Source organism: Ranitomeya imitator, chromosome 5 (genome assembly GCF_032444005.1).
Source record: "Ranitomeya imitator isolate aRanImi1 chromosome 5, aRanImi1.pri, whole genome shotgun sequence".
Classification (NCBI taxonomy): Eukaryota; Metazoa; Chordata; class Amphibia; order Anura; family Dendrobatidae; genus Ranitomeya; species Ranitomeya imitator.
This window is the reverse complement of record NC_091286.1, coordinates 708,982,055-708,997,251: the sequence shown is the minus strand read 5'-3', so window position 1 is coordinate 708,997,251 and position 15,197 is coordinate 708,982,055. Positions and strand designations below refer to the sequence as shown.

The window sequence follows — 15,197 nt, the reverse complement described above, 5'->3', positions numbered from 1 at the left end:
AGGATGCACACATCTATTCACCAGAGCCTACTGATGAAGAACCACAGAACATCTATTCACGAAAGCTGACCTGTGAGGATGCACACATCTATTCACCAGAGCCTACTGATGAAGAACCACCTAACATCTATTCACGAGAGCCGACCTGTGAGGATGAACGCAACATCTATTCACCAGAGCCTACTGATGAAGAACCACCTAACATCTATTCACGAGAGCGGACCTGTTTCCATAATTGTTCTCTTGTGTCTACAAGACTGGGGAGTTCCACCACTCCTCTTGGGCTATCTGCACAAAAGCTGTTCTACCCTGTATGCACACATGGATTTTTCCTCTCTGAACCCTGTTCACACAGGTTATATACAGATGATCAGGTTTTTAAATACATCAGATAGGGATTGCATACATTAGTTAGGACTGCTCTGATAAGGGTATACCGTGAAGATTGGTAGAGCAGCTTAGTATACATTTTTTGCAAAAAACGTATCAACCAAATACCCTGTTTTTTACATCTTTTACTAGCACTTGCGGATTACTGCAACGTTTTTTCAAACTGAGTGTTTTTGGTTTACTATTCTCTTTTGTGTCTTCAGGTTTCTTGGTGGTGTGTGAACATGATCATACAGACTTGTTCACTGTGCAAGTAGCCCATGTGTTCCTGTTTCCATAATTGTTCTCTTGTGTCTACAAGACTGGGGAGTTCCACCACTCCTCTTGGGCTATCTGCACAAAAGCTGTTCTACCCTGTATGCACACATGGATTTTTCCTCTCTGAACCCTGTTCACACAGGTTATATACAGATGATCAGGTTTTTAAATACATCAGATAGGGATTGCATACATTAGTTAGGACTGCTCTGATAAGGGTATACCGTGAAGATTGGTAGAGCAGCTTAGTATACATTTTTTGCAAAAAACGTATCAACCAAATACCCTGTTTTTGACATCTTTTACTAGCACTTGCGGATTACTGCAACATTTTTTCAAACTGAGTGTTTTTGGTTTACTATTCTCTTTTGTGTCTTCAGGTTTCTTGGTGGTGTGTGAACATGATCATACAGACTTGTTCACTGTGCAAGTAGCCCATGTGTTCCTGTTTCCATCTATTCACCAGAGCCTACTGATGAAGAACCACCTAACATCTATTCACGAAAGCTGACCTGTGAGGATGAACGCAACATCTATTCACCAGAGCCTACTGATGAAGAACCACCTAACATCTATTCACGAAAGCTGACCTGTGAGGATGCACACATCTATTCACCAGAGCCTACTGATGAAGAACCACCTAACATCTATTCACGAGAGCGGACCTGTGAGGATGCACACATCTATTCACCAGAGCCTACTGATGAAGAACCACCTAACATCTATTCACGAAAGCTGACCTGTGAGGATGAACGCAACATCTATTCACCAGAGCCTACTGATGAAGAACCACCTAACATCTATTCACGAAAGCTGACCTGTGACGATGCACACATCTATTCACCAGAGCCTACTGATGAAGAACCACCTAACATCTATTCACGAGAGCGGACCTGTGAGGATGCACACATCTATTCACCAGAGCCTAATGATGAAGAACCACCTAACATCTATTCACGAGAGCTGACCTGTGAGGATGAACGCAACATCTATTCACCAGAGCCTACTGATGAAGAACCACCTAACATCTATTCACGAGAGCCGACCTGTGAGGATGAACGCAACATCTATTCACCAGAGCCTACTGATGAAGAACCACCTAACATCTATTCACGAGAGCGGACCTGTGAGGATGCACACATCTATTCACCAGAGCCTACTGATGAAGAACCACAGAACATCTATTCACGAAAGCTGACCTGTGAGGATGCACACATCTATTCACCAGAGCCTACTGATGAAGAACCACCTAACATCTATTCACGAGAGCTGACCTGTGAGGATGAACGCAACATCTATTCACCAGAGCCTACTGATGAAGAACCATCTAACATCTATTCACGAGAGCCGACCTGTGAGGATGCACGCAACATCTATTCACCAGAGCCTACTGATGAAGAACCACCTAACATCTATTCACGAAAGCTGACCTGTGAGGATGCATGCTACATTTATTCACCAGAGCCTACTGATAAAGAACCACTGGACATCTATTCACGAGAGCTGACCTGTGAGGATGAACGCATTATCTACTCACCAGAGCCTACTGATGAAGAACCACCTAACATCTATTCACGAAAGCTGACCTGTGAGGATGCACGCTACATTTATTCACCAGAGCCTACTGATGAAGAACCACTGGACATCTATTCACGAGAGCTGACCTGTGAGGATGAACGCATTATCTACTCACCAGAGACTACTGATGAAGAACCACCTAACATCTATTCACGAAAGCTGACCTGTGAGGATGAACGCAACATCTATTCACCAGAGCCTACTGATGAAGAACCACCTAACATCTATTCACGAGAGCGGACCTGTGAGGATGAACGCAACATCTATTCACCAGAGCCTACTGATGAAGAACCACCTAACATCTATTCACGAAAGCTGACCTGTGAGGATGCACACATCTATTCACCAGAGCCTACTGATGAAGAACCACCTAACATCTATTCACGAAAGCTGACCTGTGAGGATGAACGCAACATCTATTCACCAGAGCCTACTGATGAAGAACCACCTAACATCTATTCGCGAAAGCCGACCTGTGAGGATGCACACATCTATTCACCAGAGCCTACTGATGAAGAACCACCTAACATCTATTCACGAAAGCTGACCTGTGAGGATGCACACATCTATTCACCAGAGCCTACTGATGAAGAACCACCTAACATCTATTCACGAAAGCTGACCTGTGAGGATGAACGCAACATCTATTCACCAGAGCCTACTGATGAAGAACCACCTAACATCTATTCACGAGAGCGGACCTGTGAGGATGCACACATCTATTCACCAGAGCCTACTGATGAAGAACCACAGAACATCTATTCACCAGAGCCCACTCCAGCTCTACAGGACAGACACTCCATCAAAATTATTGATACATATTTAAATGTAGTTTTAGCCAGAAAAAGTGGAGAAGTGTGTGACTACTAAAGAAATATGTGCAATTCCAACGTGCAGTATCTGATGGTGAAGGAACCAAAGCCGGTCTTGTACCTTCATCCAGCATTTTTCCATGAGTTCCGCATTGTCCAGGTCTTTCACCTTCAGGTAGCAGTCTACAGCCCGGGCAAATTCTCCCGCTTGCTCCCATTCCCGGGCCTGCTCCAGTAAGGCCTCCGCTCCCCTGTGGGAGGGATAAGCATACAGAATGTGGACAGAATGAAGATGACACCACTGTAAGGAGGGAACCTCAGACATACACTCCTCACCCCTGTACAACGGCAGGGCAAGGACTGACATTTACTACACGGGAGGTCTACACATTATAGGAAGTCAGTAAAGGAAAAGAAAACTTAATACATCATATAGCAACCTGACAATCCCTCCGGGGGCATCTAGTAAACAGAGGGGATGCTGCGCCCCGCCATACACCTGAGGATGGGGGCATACATCTACATATCCGTATGTGTACACTCGGCCAAGAGAGATGGCAGAGACTTGCACACCTTCTCCCTCCCCGTTACCCCCTCATCACACTTGGGGTGCTCCCTTCATTTATGGGGACTGATTTGGGTCAGTGCCTGTGATAACTGGTGACTGTAAGTAGAAGACTCTGACCTGACGCCCTTCTTGACGCTCTCCCGCTCGTACTCCTGCTGCAGCTGCTCCAGAAGAGCCGGCACATACTCCTTACAGATCCGGATGGCATCGCTCCACATGCCCGCTTCCTGTGTCGAAGCCAGAAACATGTCAGCAGAGCCCGCATTCAATCCTGGCTCCGATCCGTCCGTCATCTGACACATTACCTTATAATGCTTCACCGCGAGCTCCGGTCTCTGCGCACGCAGCAAGAACGCCTCTGCCTTCTGAAAATCCTTCTGCTCAAAGGCAAAGCGAGCCTGACCGGCAAGCACATCCCCCACACTGTCCGCATCATACAGCTCGGCCACCCGCTGAGCCGCATCCCAGTCCTGGTTATGGACATACCTGAGAGAGGGATCACACCTGTCCTGAGAGGGCCGAAGCTGGGGACCCACAAGGGCCATGAGGACACAAAAGGAGCGATCTCAGGAGAGCACACAGAGAGGAGCCATATCAGAGGAGGACACAAAGAGGAGCGATAGCAGGGGAGGACACAAAGAGAAGCGATAGCAGAGGAGGACACAAAGAGGAGCGATAGCAGAGGAGGACACAAAGAGGAGCGATAGCAGAGGAGGACACAAAGAGGAGCGATAGCAGAGGAGGACACAAAGAGGAGCGATAGCAGAGGAGGACACAAAGAGGAGCGATAGCAGAGGAGGACACAAAGAGGAGCGATAGCAGGGGAGGACACAAAGAGGAGCGATAGCAGGGGAGGACACAAAGAGGAGCGATAGCAGAGGAGGACACAAAGAGGAGCGATAGCAGAGGAGGACACAAAGAGGAGCGATAGCAGAGGAGGACACAAAGAGGAGCGATAGCAGAGGAGGACACAAAGAGGAGCGATAGAGGAGGACACAAAGAGGAGCGATAGCAGAGGAGGACACAAAGAGGAGCGATAGCAGGGCAAAGACAGGAATAGGATCAGGGAGGAGCGATATCAGGGAAGGATACACAGATGAGCGATATCAGGGCAAAGGCAGGAAGAGGATCGGGGAGGAGCGATAGCAGAGGAGGACACAAAGAGGAGCGATAGCAGAGGAGGACACAAAGAGGAGCGATAGCAGGGCAAAGACAGGAAGAGGATCGGGGAGGAGCGATATCAGGGAAGGATGCACAGAGGATCAGCGGAGGAGCGATATCAGGAAGAATACACAGAGGAGCGATATCAGGGAAGGATGCACAGAGGAGCAATATCAGGGAAGGACACAAAGGATCAGCGGAGAAGCGATATCAGGAAGAATACACAGAGGAGCGATATCAGGGAAGGATGCACAGAGGAGCAATATCAGGGAAGGACACAAAGGATCAGCGGAGAAGCGATATCAGGAAGAATACACAGAGGAGCGATATCAGGGCAAAGACAGGAAGAGGATCGGGGAGGAGCAATATCAGGGAAGGATACACAGAGGATCAGGGGAGGAGCGATATCAGGGAAGGATGCACAAAGGAGCGATATCAGGGAAGGACACAAATAGGATCGGGGAGGAGTGATATCAGGGAAGGAAACAAGGAAGTGATATAAGGGAAGGACACAAAAAGGATCAGCGGAGGAGCGATATCAGGGATGGACAGGAAGAGGATCGGGGAAGGATACACAGAGGAGCGATATCAGGGAAGGACACAAACAGGACAGATATCAGGGCAAAGACAGGAAGAGGATCAGGGGAGGAGCAATATCAGAGGAGGACACAAAGAGGAGTGATAGCAGGGCAAAGAAAGGAAGAAGATCGGGGAGGAGCGATATCAGGGAAGGAAACAAGGAAGTGATATAAGGGAATGACACAGGATCAGGGGAGGAGCGATATCAGGAAGGATGCACAGAGGAGCGATATGAGGACAGGAAGAGGATCAGGGTAGGAGCGATATGAGGGAAGGACAGGAAGAGGATCGGGGGAGGAGCAATATCAGGAAAGGACATTCAGAGGAGCGATATCAGGGCAAAGACAGGAAGAGGATCAGGGGAGGAGCGATATCAGGGAAGGACAGGAAGAGGATCAGGGGAGGAGCGATATCAGGGAAGGACAGGAAGAGGATCAGGGGAGGAGCGATATCAGGAAAGGACATACAGAGGAGCGATATCAGGGCAAAGACAGGAAGAGGATCAGGGGAGGAGCGATATCAGGGATGGACATACAGAGGAGCGATATCAGGGAAGGACAGGAAGAGGATCAGGGGAGGAGCGATATCAGGGAAGGACAGGAAGAGGAGCAATATCAGGGGAGGACACAAAGGGAGCGATATAAGGGGAGGACACACAGAGGAGGAGGGGAGGACACAACAGAAGCGATACAAGGGGAAGATACAAAGGGAGCAATATAAGGGGAGGACACAGAGAGGAGCTATATCAGGGGAGAACACAAATGGAGTGATAGAGAAGGACACAAAGAGGAGCAATATCAGAGAAACACACACAGAGGAGCAATATCTGGGAAGAGACAGGAAGAGAAGCGATGTCGAGGCAAAAACAGGAAGCGGCTCAAGGGAGGACAACACCAGGGCAGACACAGGAAAAGGATCAGGAGAAGAGATTATCATGGCAGAGACAAGAAGAGAATCAGCAGAGGACAATATCAGGGCAGAGACAGAAAGAGGATCAGGGGAGTAGGATATCAGGGAAGAGACAGGAAAAGGACCAGGAGAGAAGGATATCAGGGCAGAGACAAGATGAAGATCACAGGAGGAAAACATCACGGCAGAGAAAGGTAAAAGATCAGGAGAGGACAATATGATATGCAAAACCGAAGGAGGTAATATCCTGGATGGCAGAAACGTGTCACTGAGGTGGTTGGCCTCAGTAATGTAAAATCTGTACCAGTAACACTAGGTTACAAAGAGGGTATTAATATGACTGGATTTTGGGTCTAAGATTTTGGAGCAACCAAAAGAGTCTGGGTGGGAAAGGTCACTCCCATAATCCAGCCTGGTGTTTACAGGCCTAATAACAGCAGCTGGGTCAGCTGAGCAGAGTGGAGTTATGCTGGAGCCGAGTTGAGGTGTTTAGTGCGCTTAATATACTTGAGTTAATGCTGCCACATTTGCTCTATACATTTTCCCCGAAGAAGGGTCTATTTATGTTATTCACTTGTGCTGGAGAAAAGCGTTTTTTGTTTTGGAGCTATAAAGTTTATGATGAACAAACTTTTGATATAAAAACCCTGAGCCTGTGCATAGCCAAGTGGCTTCCAAAAAGCCCAAACTCTACAACTGGTGGAGAATGCGGGCATGAAGTCCCAAAGAGCACAAGTGATTCTAGTTTAAAATCTTGATGTCCTGAGTAACGGCAGCTACGGCATTGCAACCACGGTCTGAGTGCATGGAAGAGCTTGTTAAGCAACTGTCCAGGCCAGGGGAACCGCAGAAAGTGTACTACGACCTTGTCCTGCAAGACGCCAAGAAGTATAGCAAACTGAAGGTGGAGATTATGGTAAGTTTGGGCGTAACCCTGGCAGTCAGAGCGCAATGGGTGCTACCAACGGGACAAGCCTCCTCAGAAGTCCGGTATGCCCCAGGAATCACTATGGTAACAAAGTCACATGATGTAACTGGAGAAAGGTCTGTTTATGTTAATCACTTGTGCTGGAGAGAGGTCTGTTTATGTTATTCACTTGTGCCGGAGAAAGGTCTGTTTATGTTATTCACTTGTGCTGGAGAAAGGTCTGTTTATGTTATTCACTTGTGCCGGAGAAAGGTCTGTTTATGTTATTCACTTGTGCTGGAGAAAGGTCTGTTTATGTTATTCACTTGTGCTGGAGAAAGGTCTGTTTATGTTATTCACTTGTGCCGGAGAAAGGTCTGTTTATGTTATTCACTTGTGCCGGAGAAAGGTCTGTTTATGTTATTCACTTGTGCTGGAGAAAGGTCTGTTTATGTTATTCACTTATGCTGGAGAAAGGTCTGTTTATGTTATTCACTTATGCTGGAGAGAGGTCTGTTTATGTTATTCACTTGTGCCGGAGAAAGGTCTGTTTATGTTATTCACTTATGCTGGAGAAAGGTCTGTTTATGTTATTCACTTGTGCTGGAGAAAGGTCTGTTTATGTTATTCACTTGTGCCGGAGAAAGGTCTGTTTATGTTATTCACTTGTGCTGGAGAAAGGTCTGTTTATGTTATTCACTTGTGCTGGAGAAAGGTCTGTTTATGTTATTCACTTGTGCCGGAGAAAGGTCTGTTTATGTTATTCATTTGTGCTGGAGAAAGGTCTGTTTATGTTATTCACTTGTGCCGGAGAAAGGTCTGTTTATGTTATTCACTTGTGCTGGAGAAAGGTCTGTTTATGTTATTCACTTGTGCCGGAGAAAGGTCTGTTTATGTTAATTACTTGTGCCGGAGAAAGGTCTGTTTATGTGATTCACTTGTGCCGGAGAAAGGTCTGTTTATGTTATTCATTTGTGCCGGAGAAAGGTCTGTTTATGTTATTCACTTGTGCCGGAGAAAGGTCTGTTTATGTTAATTACTTGTGCTGGAGAAAGGTCTGTTTATGTGATTCACTTGTGCCGGAGAAAGGTCTGTTTATGTTATTCACTTGTGCCGGAGAAAGGTCTGTTTATGTTAATTACTTGTGCTGGAGAAAGGTCTGTTTATGTGATTCACTTGTGCCGGAGAAAGGTCTGTTTATGTTATTCATTTGTGCTGGAGAAAGGTCTTTTTGTTTTGGAGCTATAAAGTTTATGATGGACAATAAACAAAGCTCTTTTATGCTTTTGAGTTGATGCCCTGTGCTGATGGTATCCAAGCGGCTACCAGAGAGCAGAACCCTACAATTGACAGAGATAGGTAGAGGATCAGGAGAGGAGGACATCAGGAAGATGATAAGGAGAAGAGGAGACAGGAAGGGATTCAGGGGAATGTCAGGGGGAGGAGGATGTCAGGGGAAGGAGGATCTCAGGGGGAGGAGGATCTCAGGGGGAGGAGGATCTCAGGGGGAGGAGGATCTCAGGGGGAGGAGGATCTCAGGGGAAGGAGGATGTCAGGGGGAGGAGGATGTCAGGGGAAGGAGGATCTCAGGGGGAGGAGGATCTCAGGGGGAGGAGGATCTCAGGGAGAGGAGGATCTCAGGGAGAGGAGGATCTCAGGTGGAGAAGGATCTCAGGGGGAGGAGCATCTCAGGGGGAGGAGCATCTCAGGGGGAGGAGGATCTCAGGGGGGAGGAGGATCTCAGGGGGAGAAGGATCTCAGGGGGAGGAGCATCTCAGGGGGAGGAGCATCTCAGGGGGAGGAGCATCTCAGGGGAGGAGGATCTCAGGGGGGAGGAGGATCTCAGGGGGGAGGAGGATCTCAGGGGGAGGAGGATCTCAGGGAGAGGAGGATCTCAGGGAGAGGAGGATCTCAGGGAGAGGAGGATCTCAGGGGGAGAAGGATCTCAGGGGGAGGAGCATCTCAGGGGGAGGAGCATCTCAGGGGGAGGAGGATCTCAGGGGGAGGAGGATCTCAGGGAAAGGAGGATGTCAGGGGGAGGAGGATGTCAGGGGAAGGAGGATGTCAGGGGGAGGAGGATGTCAGGGGGAGGAGGATGTCAGGGGGAGGAGGATGTCAGGGGGAGGAGGATCTCAGGGGGAGGAGGATCTCAGGGGGAGGAGGATGTCAGGGGGAGGAGGATCTCAGGGGGAGGAGGATCTCAGGGGGAGGAGGATCTCAGGGGGAGGAGGATCTCAGGGGGAGGAGGATCTCAGGGGGAGGAGGATCTCAGGGGGAGGAGGATGTCAGGGGAAGGAGGATGTCAGGGGAAGGAGGATCTCAGGGGGAGGAGGATGTCAGGGGAAGGAGGATGTCAGGGGAAGGAGGATGTCAGGGGAAGGAGGATCTCAGGGGGAGGAGGATCTCAGGGGGAGGAGGATCTCAGGGGGAGGAGGATCTCAGGGGGAGGAGGATGTCAGGGGGAGGAGGATCTCAGGGGGAGGAGGATGTCAGGGGAAGGAGGATGTCAGGGGAAGGAGGATCTCAGGGGAAGGAGGATGTCAGGGGAAGGAGGATCTCAGGGGGAGGAGGATCTCAGGGGGAGGAGGATCTCAGGGGGAGGAGGATCTCAGGGGGAGGAGGATCTCAGGTGGAGGAGGATCTCAGGGGGAGGAGGATCTCAGGGGGAGGAGGATCTCAGGGGGAGGAGGATGTCAGGGGGAGGAGGATGTCAGGGGGAGGAGGATGTCAGGGGAAGGAGGATGTCAGGGGGAGGAGGATCTCAGGGGGAGGAGGATCTCAGGAGGAGGAGGATCTCAGGGAGAGGAGGATGTCAGGGGGAGGAGGATGTCAGGGGGGGGAGGATCTCAGGGGGAGGAGGATCTCAGGGGGAGGAGGATCTCAGGGGGAGGAGGATGTCAGGGGGAGGAGGATCTCAGGGGGAGGAGGATCTCAGGGAGAGGAGGATGTCAGGGGGAGGAGGATGTCAGGGGGGAGGAGGATCTCAGGGGGGAGGAGGATCTCAGGGGGAGGAGGATCTCAGGGGGAGGAGGATCTCAGGGGGAGGGAGGATCTCAGGGGGAGGAGGATCTCAGGGGGAGGAGGATCTCAGGGGGAGGAGGATCTCAGGGGGAGGAGGATCTCAGGGGGAGGAGGATCTCAGGGAGAGGAGGATGTCAGGGGGAGGAGGATGTCAGGGGGGGAGGATCTCAGGGGGAGGAGGATGTCAGGGGGAGGAGGATGTCAGGGGGAGGAGGATCTCAGGGGAGGAGGATCTCAGGGGGAGGAGGAGTACACAATGATACAGTAGAGGGGAGGAGGCACAGCAGGGGCAGCAGAGGATGGAAGTAACCATCTTACATCAGAACGGCTTCTTTGGGTTTTCCAGCTTTAACAAATTCACTTTCGGCTTCTGAAAATTTTCCCTTTAAAAGCATAAGAAAATTGTCACCATTGAGCGACTGAACATGAACAGCCCACACAGGCAACATGAAGCACAGAGCCCACCTGGACACATCCTGCCCACCCTCGGGTCGTACCCTGGTTATATCGGGAAGTAATATACAGCAGGTCAGTGTCTCCCGGTTTTATCACAGGGCCATTGATTGTGGTCACCTGGCAGCTCTAACGATGGCTGCCATGAACAATCTTAGCTACTCCTGTTTTTGAAATCCCAGGGTCTGCTCCAACCTCCACTCTTTACCCCCATAAACAGGGGTCTGGTTTCACACAGGAACCCCTGGGTGGGGGCCACGAGGCAAGACGCTGAGAGGTGGTGCAAGCTGGCAAGAAGAAAAGTCAGACAGTCGGGTCATAACCAGGAGGTACAAAATGGTCAGGCAGGAGAAACGTCAGTAAAAAAGCCGAAGCCATAGTCAGGACTATCCACCGAGACACAGGGTCTGACAACACAGGGCACATCAGACTATGACCACCAGGGCACATCAGACTAGGACCACCAGGGCGCATCAGACTAGGACCACCAGGGCACATCAGACTAGGACCAACAGGGCACATCAGACTACGACCACCAGGGCACATCAGACTATGACCACCAGGGCGCATCAGACTAGGACCACCAGGGCACATCAGACTATGACCACCAGGGCACATCAGACTAGGACCACCAGGGCGCATCAGACTAGGACCACCAGGGCACATCAGACTATGACCACCAGGGCACATCAGACTAGGACCACCAGGGCGCATCAGACTAGGACCACCAGGGCACATCAGACTAGGACCAACAGGGCACATCAGACTATGACCACCAGGGCACATCAGACTATGACCACCAGGGCGCATCAGACTAGGACCACCAGGGCACATCAGACTATGACCACCAGGGCACATCAGACTAGGACCAACAGGGCACATCAGACTATGACCACCAGGGCGCATCAGACTAGGACCACCAGGGCACATCAGACTAGGACCACCAGGGCGCATCAGACTAGGACCACCAGGGCGCATCAGACTAGGACCACCAGGGCGCATCAGACTAGGACCACCAGGGCGCATCAGACTAGGACCACCAGGGCGCATCAGACTAGGACCACCAGGGCACATCAGACTATGACCACCAGGGCACATCAGACTAGGACCAACAGGGCGCATCAGACTATGACCACCAGGGCGCATCAGACTAGGACCACCAGGGCACATCAGACTAGGACCAACAGGGCACATCAGACTAGGACCACCAGGGCGCATCAGACTAGGACCACCAGGGCGCATCAGACTAGGACCACCAGGGCACATCAGACTATGACCACCAGGGCACATCAGACTAGGACCACCAGGGCGCATCAGACTATGACCACCAGGCCACGTCAGGTTACGACCAACAGGGCCAAGTCAGGTTACGACCAACAGGGCCAAGTCAGGTTACGACCAACAGGGCCACGTCAGCTAACGACCAACAGGGCCAAGTCAGCTAACGACCAACAGGGCCAAGTCAGCTAACGACCAACAGGGCCACGTCAGGTTACGACCAACAGGGCCACGTCAGGTTACGACCAACAGGGCCACGTCAGCTAACGACCAACAGGGCCAAGTCAGGTTACGATCAACAGGGCCACGTCAGGTTACGACCAACAGGGCTCATCATGCTATAACTGCTAAGTGGGAACGGATTCCCAGGGGGCTGTAAACTGCAAACGCCTACAGTAGAAAGGAAGACAAACTAAACAAGGATGCATTTCAGACTGACCAGAACCAGAAGCCCCAGGAATAAAAGAGGGCGACCGAATAGTCAGTCAGCGTCGGCTGACGAGTGATGCAGGAGTGGCACCGGTGTGCATGTCACAGCTATATATTACATACAGTCATGGCCAAAAGTGTTGTCACCCCGATATTGTTCCAGAAAATGAAGTGCTTTTCCCTTCTCCCACAACATTATCACAGTTCCCCATGTTTTGTTATACACACGGTTATTTCCTCTGTGTATTGGAACATCACAAAAAAACAACAGAGAAAAAAAAAAAGGCAAATTGGACAGAATTTCACACAAACCCTGAAAAATGGCCCGGACAAAATTGTAGGCACCTTCCTTAATATTTGGTTGCACCCTTTAGAATAAATAACTTCAATCCGTCGCTTCCTGCAACCATCCACCAGCTTCTTCCTCCTCTCAGCCGGGATCTTGGACTCTTCTTACAATCTGCTTCCGGGCTCATATTTCACCTTCTAACAGCGATAGGGACAGGTGATCAATGAGATTTAGATCTGGACTCATTGCTGCCACGTCAGAACTGTCCAGCACTTTGTTTCCCTCCATATTTAGGGGCTCCTTGAAGGGGTCATTGTCCTGCTGGAAGACCCATGACCTAGTGCACAAACCCAGCTCTCTGACACTGGGTACTGCATTGTCACCCAAAATCCATTGCTAATCTTCAGATTTCATACCTTGCACACGGTCAAGGCACCAGAACATTTCTGAGCCTCCACCATATCTGACTGTAGGTACTCTGTTCTTTTCTTTGTAGGCCTCATTCCATTTTCAGTAAATAGTAGAATGATGTGCTTTACCAAAAAGCTCCATCTTGGTCTCCTCTGTCCAGATGCTTTCTCAGAAGGGTTTTTGGTTTACTCACGTATATATTTTGGCAAACTGCAGTCTAGCTTTTTTGTATCTGTGTCATCAGTGGGGCCCCCCGGGGTCTCTCACATATGGAAGGATAGTTTGCTGTGACACTGATGCCCCAGGACAGACTGGATTTCTTTGGACCTAGATTGGGGCTTATCCACCATCCGGACTATCCTACATTGCAACCTTTCATCAATTACCTGTCATCCATGTTCAGGAAGATTAGCTACAGTGCCATGGGTTGTAAACTTAATTTTCTGGAAGAATTTCAAGGGTGCCAACACTTTCGGCCATCACTGCATATTATGGAAATGTTTTGTGTTCAGCAAGATATTGAGTAAAATGTTACTTTCCACAGCGTGTACTCATTTATGCTGCACCCTGTATACACACACTACATACAGGAGATCAGCTGTATATAGAGGGCCCATCAGCTGCACTCACAGGTCACCCCGCTCTCACCTCGTCCTCCAGGAACATGGCGTGCTTCAGATGGATCTCGGGGAGTTTCTCTTTCATTGCCAGTCGGGCGAGGTCAAACGCAAAGTCAAATGTGCTGAAAGGATGGATTAAGAGGGTCAATAAGACACAACCCTGAGACCCCCAAATACCAGTACCACCCAGGACCATGGCATAGCGCAGTGTGTGCAGCATGGTTCCTCCCCTCACCACGGCAATGTCATCTGCCTGCCCCTCACCCTGGCAGGGCCCCCCTGTGCACTTCACCCCGGCAGTGCCCCCAATGTACCCTCGCCTTGGCAGTGTGCCCCTGCGTACACTAGTCCCAGCAATGCCACCTGCACACCTTTGCCTCAGCAGTGGCTCCTGCCCCAAGCAGTGCCCCTCCCCCCCCCCCCTTGCTGTGAGCACCTGCATTCTCTCGCCCTGGCAGTGCCCAACCTTCGTCCCGGCAGTGCGCCCCTGCACACCTTCGCCCCAGCATTGCGCCTCTGCACACCTTCACCCCGGCAGTGCGCCCAGCACACCTACATCCCGGCAGTGCGTCCCTGCACACCTTCGCCCCAGCAGTGCGTCCCTGCACACCTACACCCTGGCAGTGCGCCCCTACACACCCACACCCCGGCAGTGCGCCCCTACACACCCACACCCCGGCAGTGCGCCCCTACACACCCACACCCCGGCAGTGCGCCCCTGCACACCCACACCCCGGCAGTGCGCCCCTGCACACCCACACCCCGGCAGTGCGCCCCTGCACACCCTCACCCCGGCAGTGCGCCCCTGCACACCCACACCCCGGCAGTGCGCCCCTGCAGTGCCCCTGCACACCCTCACCCCGGCAGTGCGCCCCTGCACACCCTCACCCCGGCAGTGCGCCCCTGCACACCCACACCCCGGCAGTGCGCCCCTACACACCCACACCCCGGCAGTGCGCCCCTGCACACCCTCACCCCGGCAATGCGCCCCTGCACACCCACACCCCGGCAATGCGCCCCTGCACACCCACACCCCGGCAGTGCGCCCCTGCACACCCACACCCCGGCAGTGCGCCCCTGCAGTGCCCCTGCACACCCTCACCCCGGCAGTGCGCCCCTGCACACCCTCACCCCGGCAGTGCGCCCCTGCACACCCACACCCCGGCAGTGCGCCCCTACACACCCACACCCCGGCAGTGCGCCCCTGCACACCCTCACCCCGGCAATGCGCCCCTGCACACCCACACCCCGGCAATGCGCCCCTGCACACCCACACCCCGGCAGTGCGCCCCTGCACACCCTCACCCTGGCATTCTCCCCATACCAGCTATGCCCACCTCCCGGCACTCACCAGTTCTCTGTGGCGTGATCGATGGCGGTCTCCAGGAGGGTGAATTTAGTCAGTAGCTTCACTGCTGCCTCCCCTCCTAGGCTCTTTGCCCACAGGTATGCGACGTGTTTCTGGGCGTTGGCCCCTCCGTGAGTCTTCGCCACCTGCAATAGGGTTGTGTTATATTCACATGCATGAGGCCAT

At 51.6% G+C, this 15,197-nt stretch overlaps 1 protein-coding gene across 1 annotated transcript in view; it reads right to left on the bottom strand.

The window, feature by feature from the left end:
- The window catches only part of IFT172 (intraflagellar transport 172), a 115,672-nt gene that overhangs the window by 19,896 nt on the left and 80,579 nt on the right, over window positions 1–15,197 (bottom strand). Inside the window, exons 30-35 of the mRNA XM_069728618.1 lie at window positions 15,015–15,157; window positions 13,692–13,785; window positions 10,502–10,566; window positions 3,912–4,092; window positions 3,724–3,833; window positions 3,160–3,289 (exon numbers count right to left, since the gene is read on the bottom strand). Of these exons, the coding sequence (XP_069584719.1) occupies window positions 3,160–3,289; window positions 3,724–3,833; window positions 3,912–4,092; window positions 10,502–10,566; window positions 13,692–13,785; window positions 15,015–15,157 (723 nt within the window). The remainder of the gene's footprint in view (window positions 1–3,159; window positions 3,290–3,723; window positions 3,834–3,911; window positions 4,093–10,501; window positions 10,567–13,691; window positions 13,786–15,014; window positions 15,158–15,197) is intronic.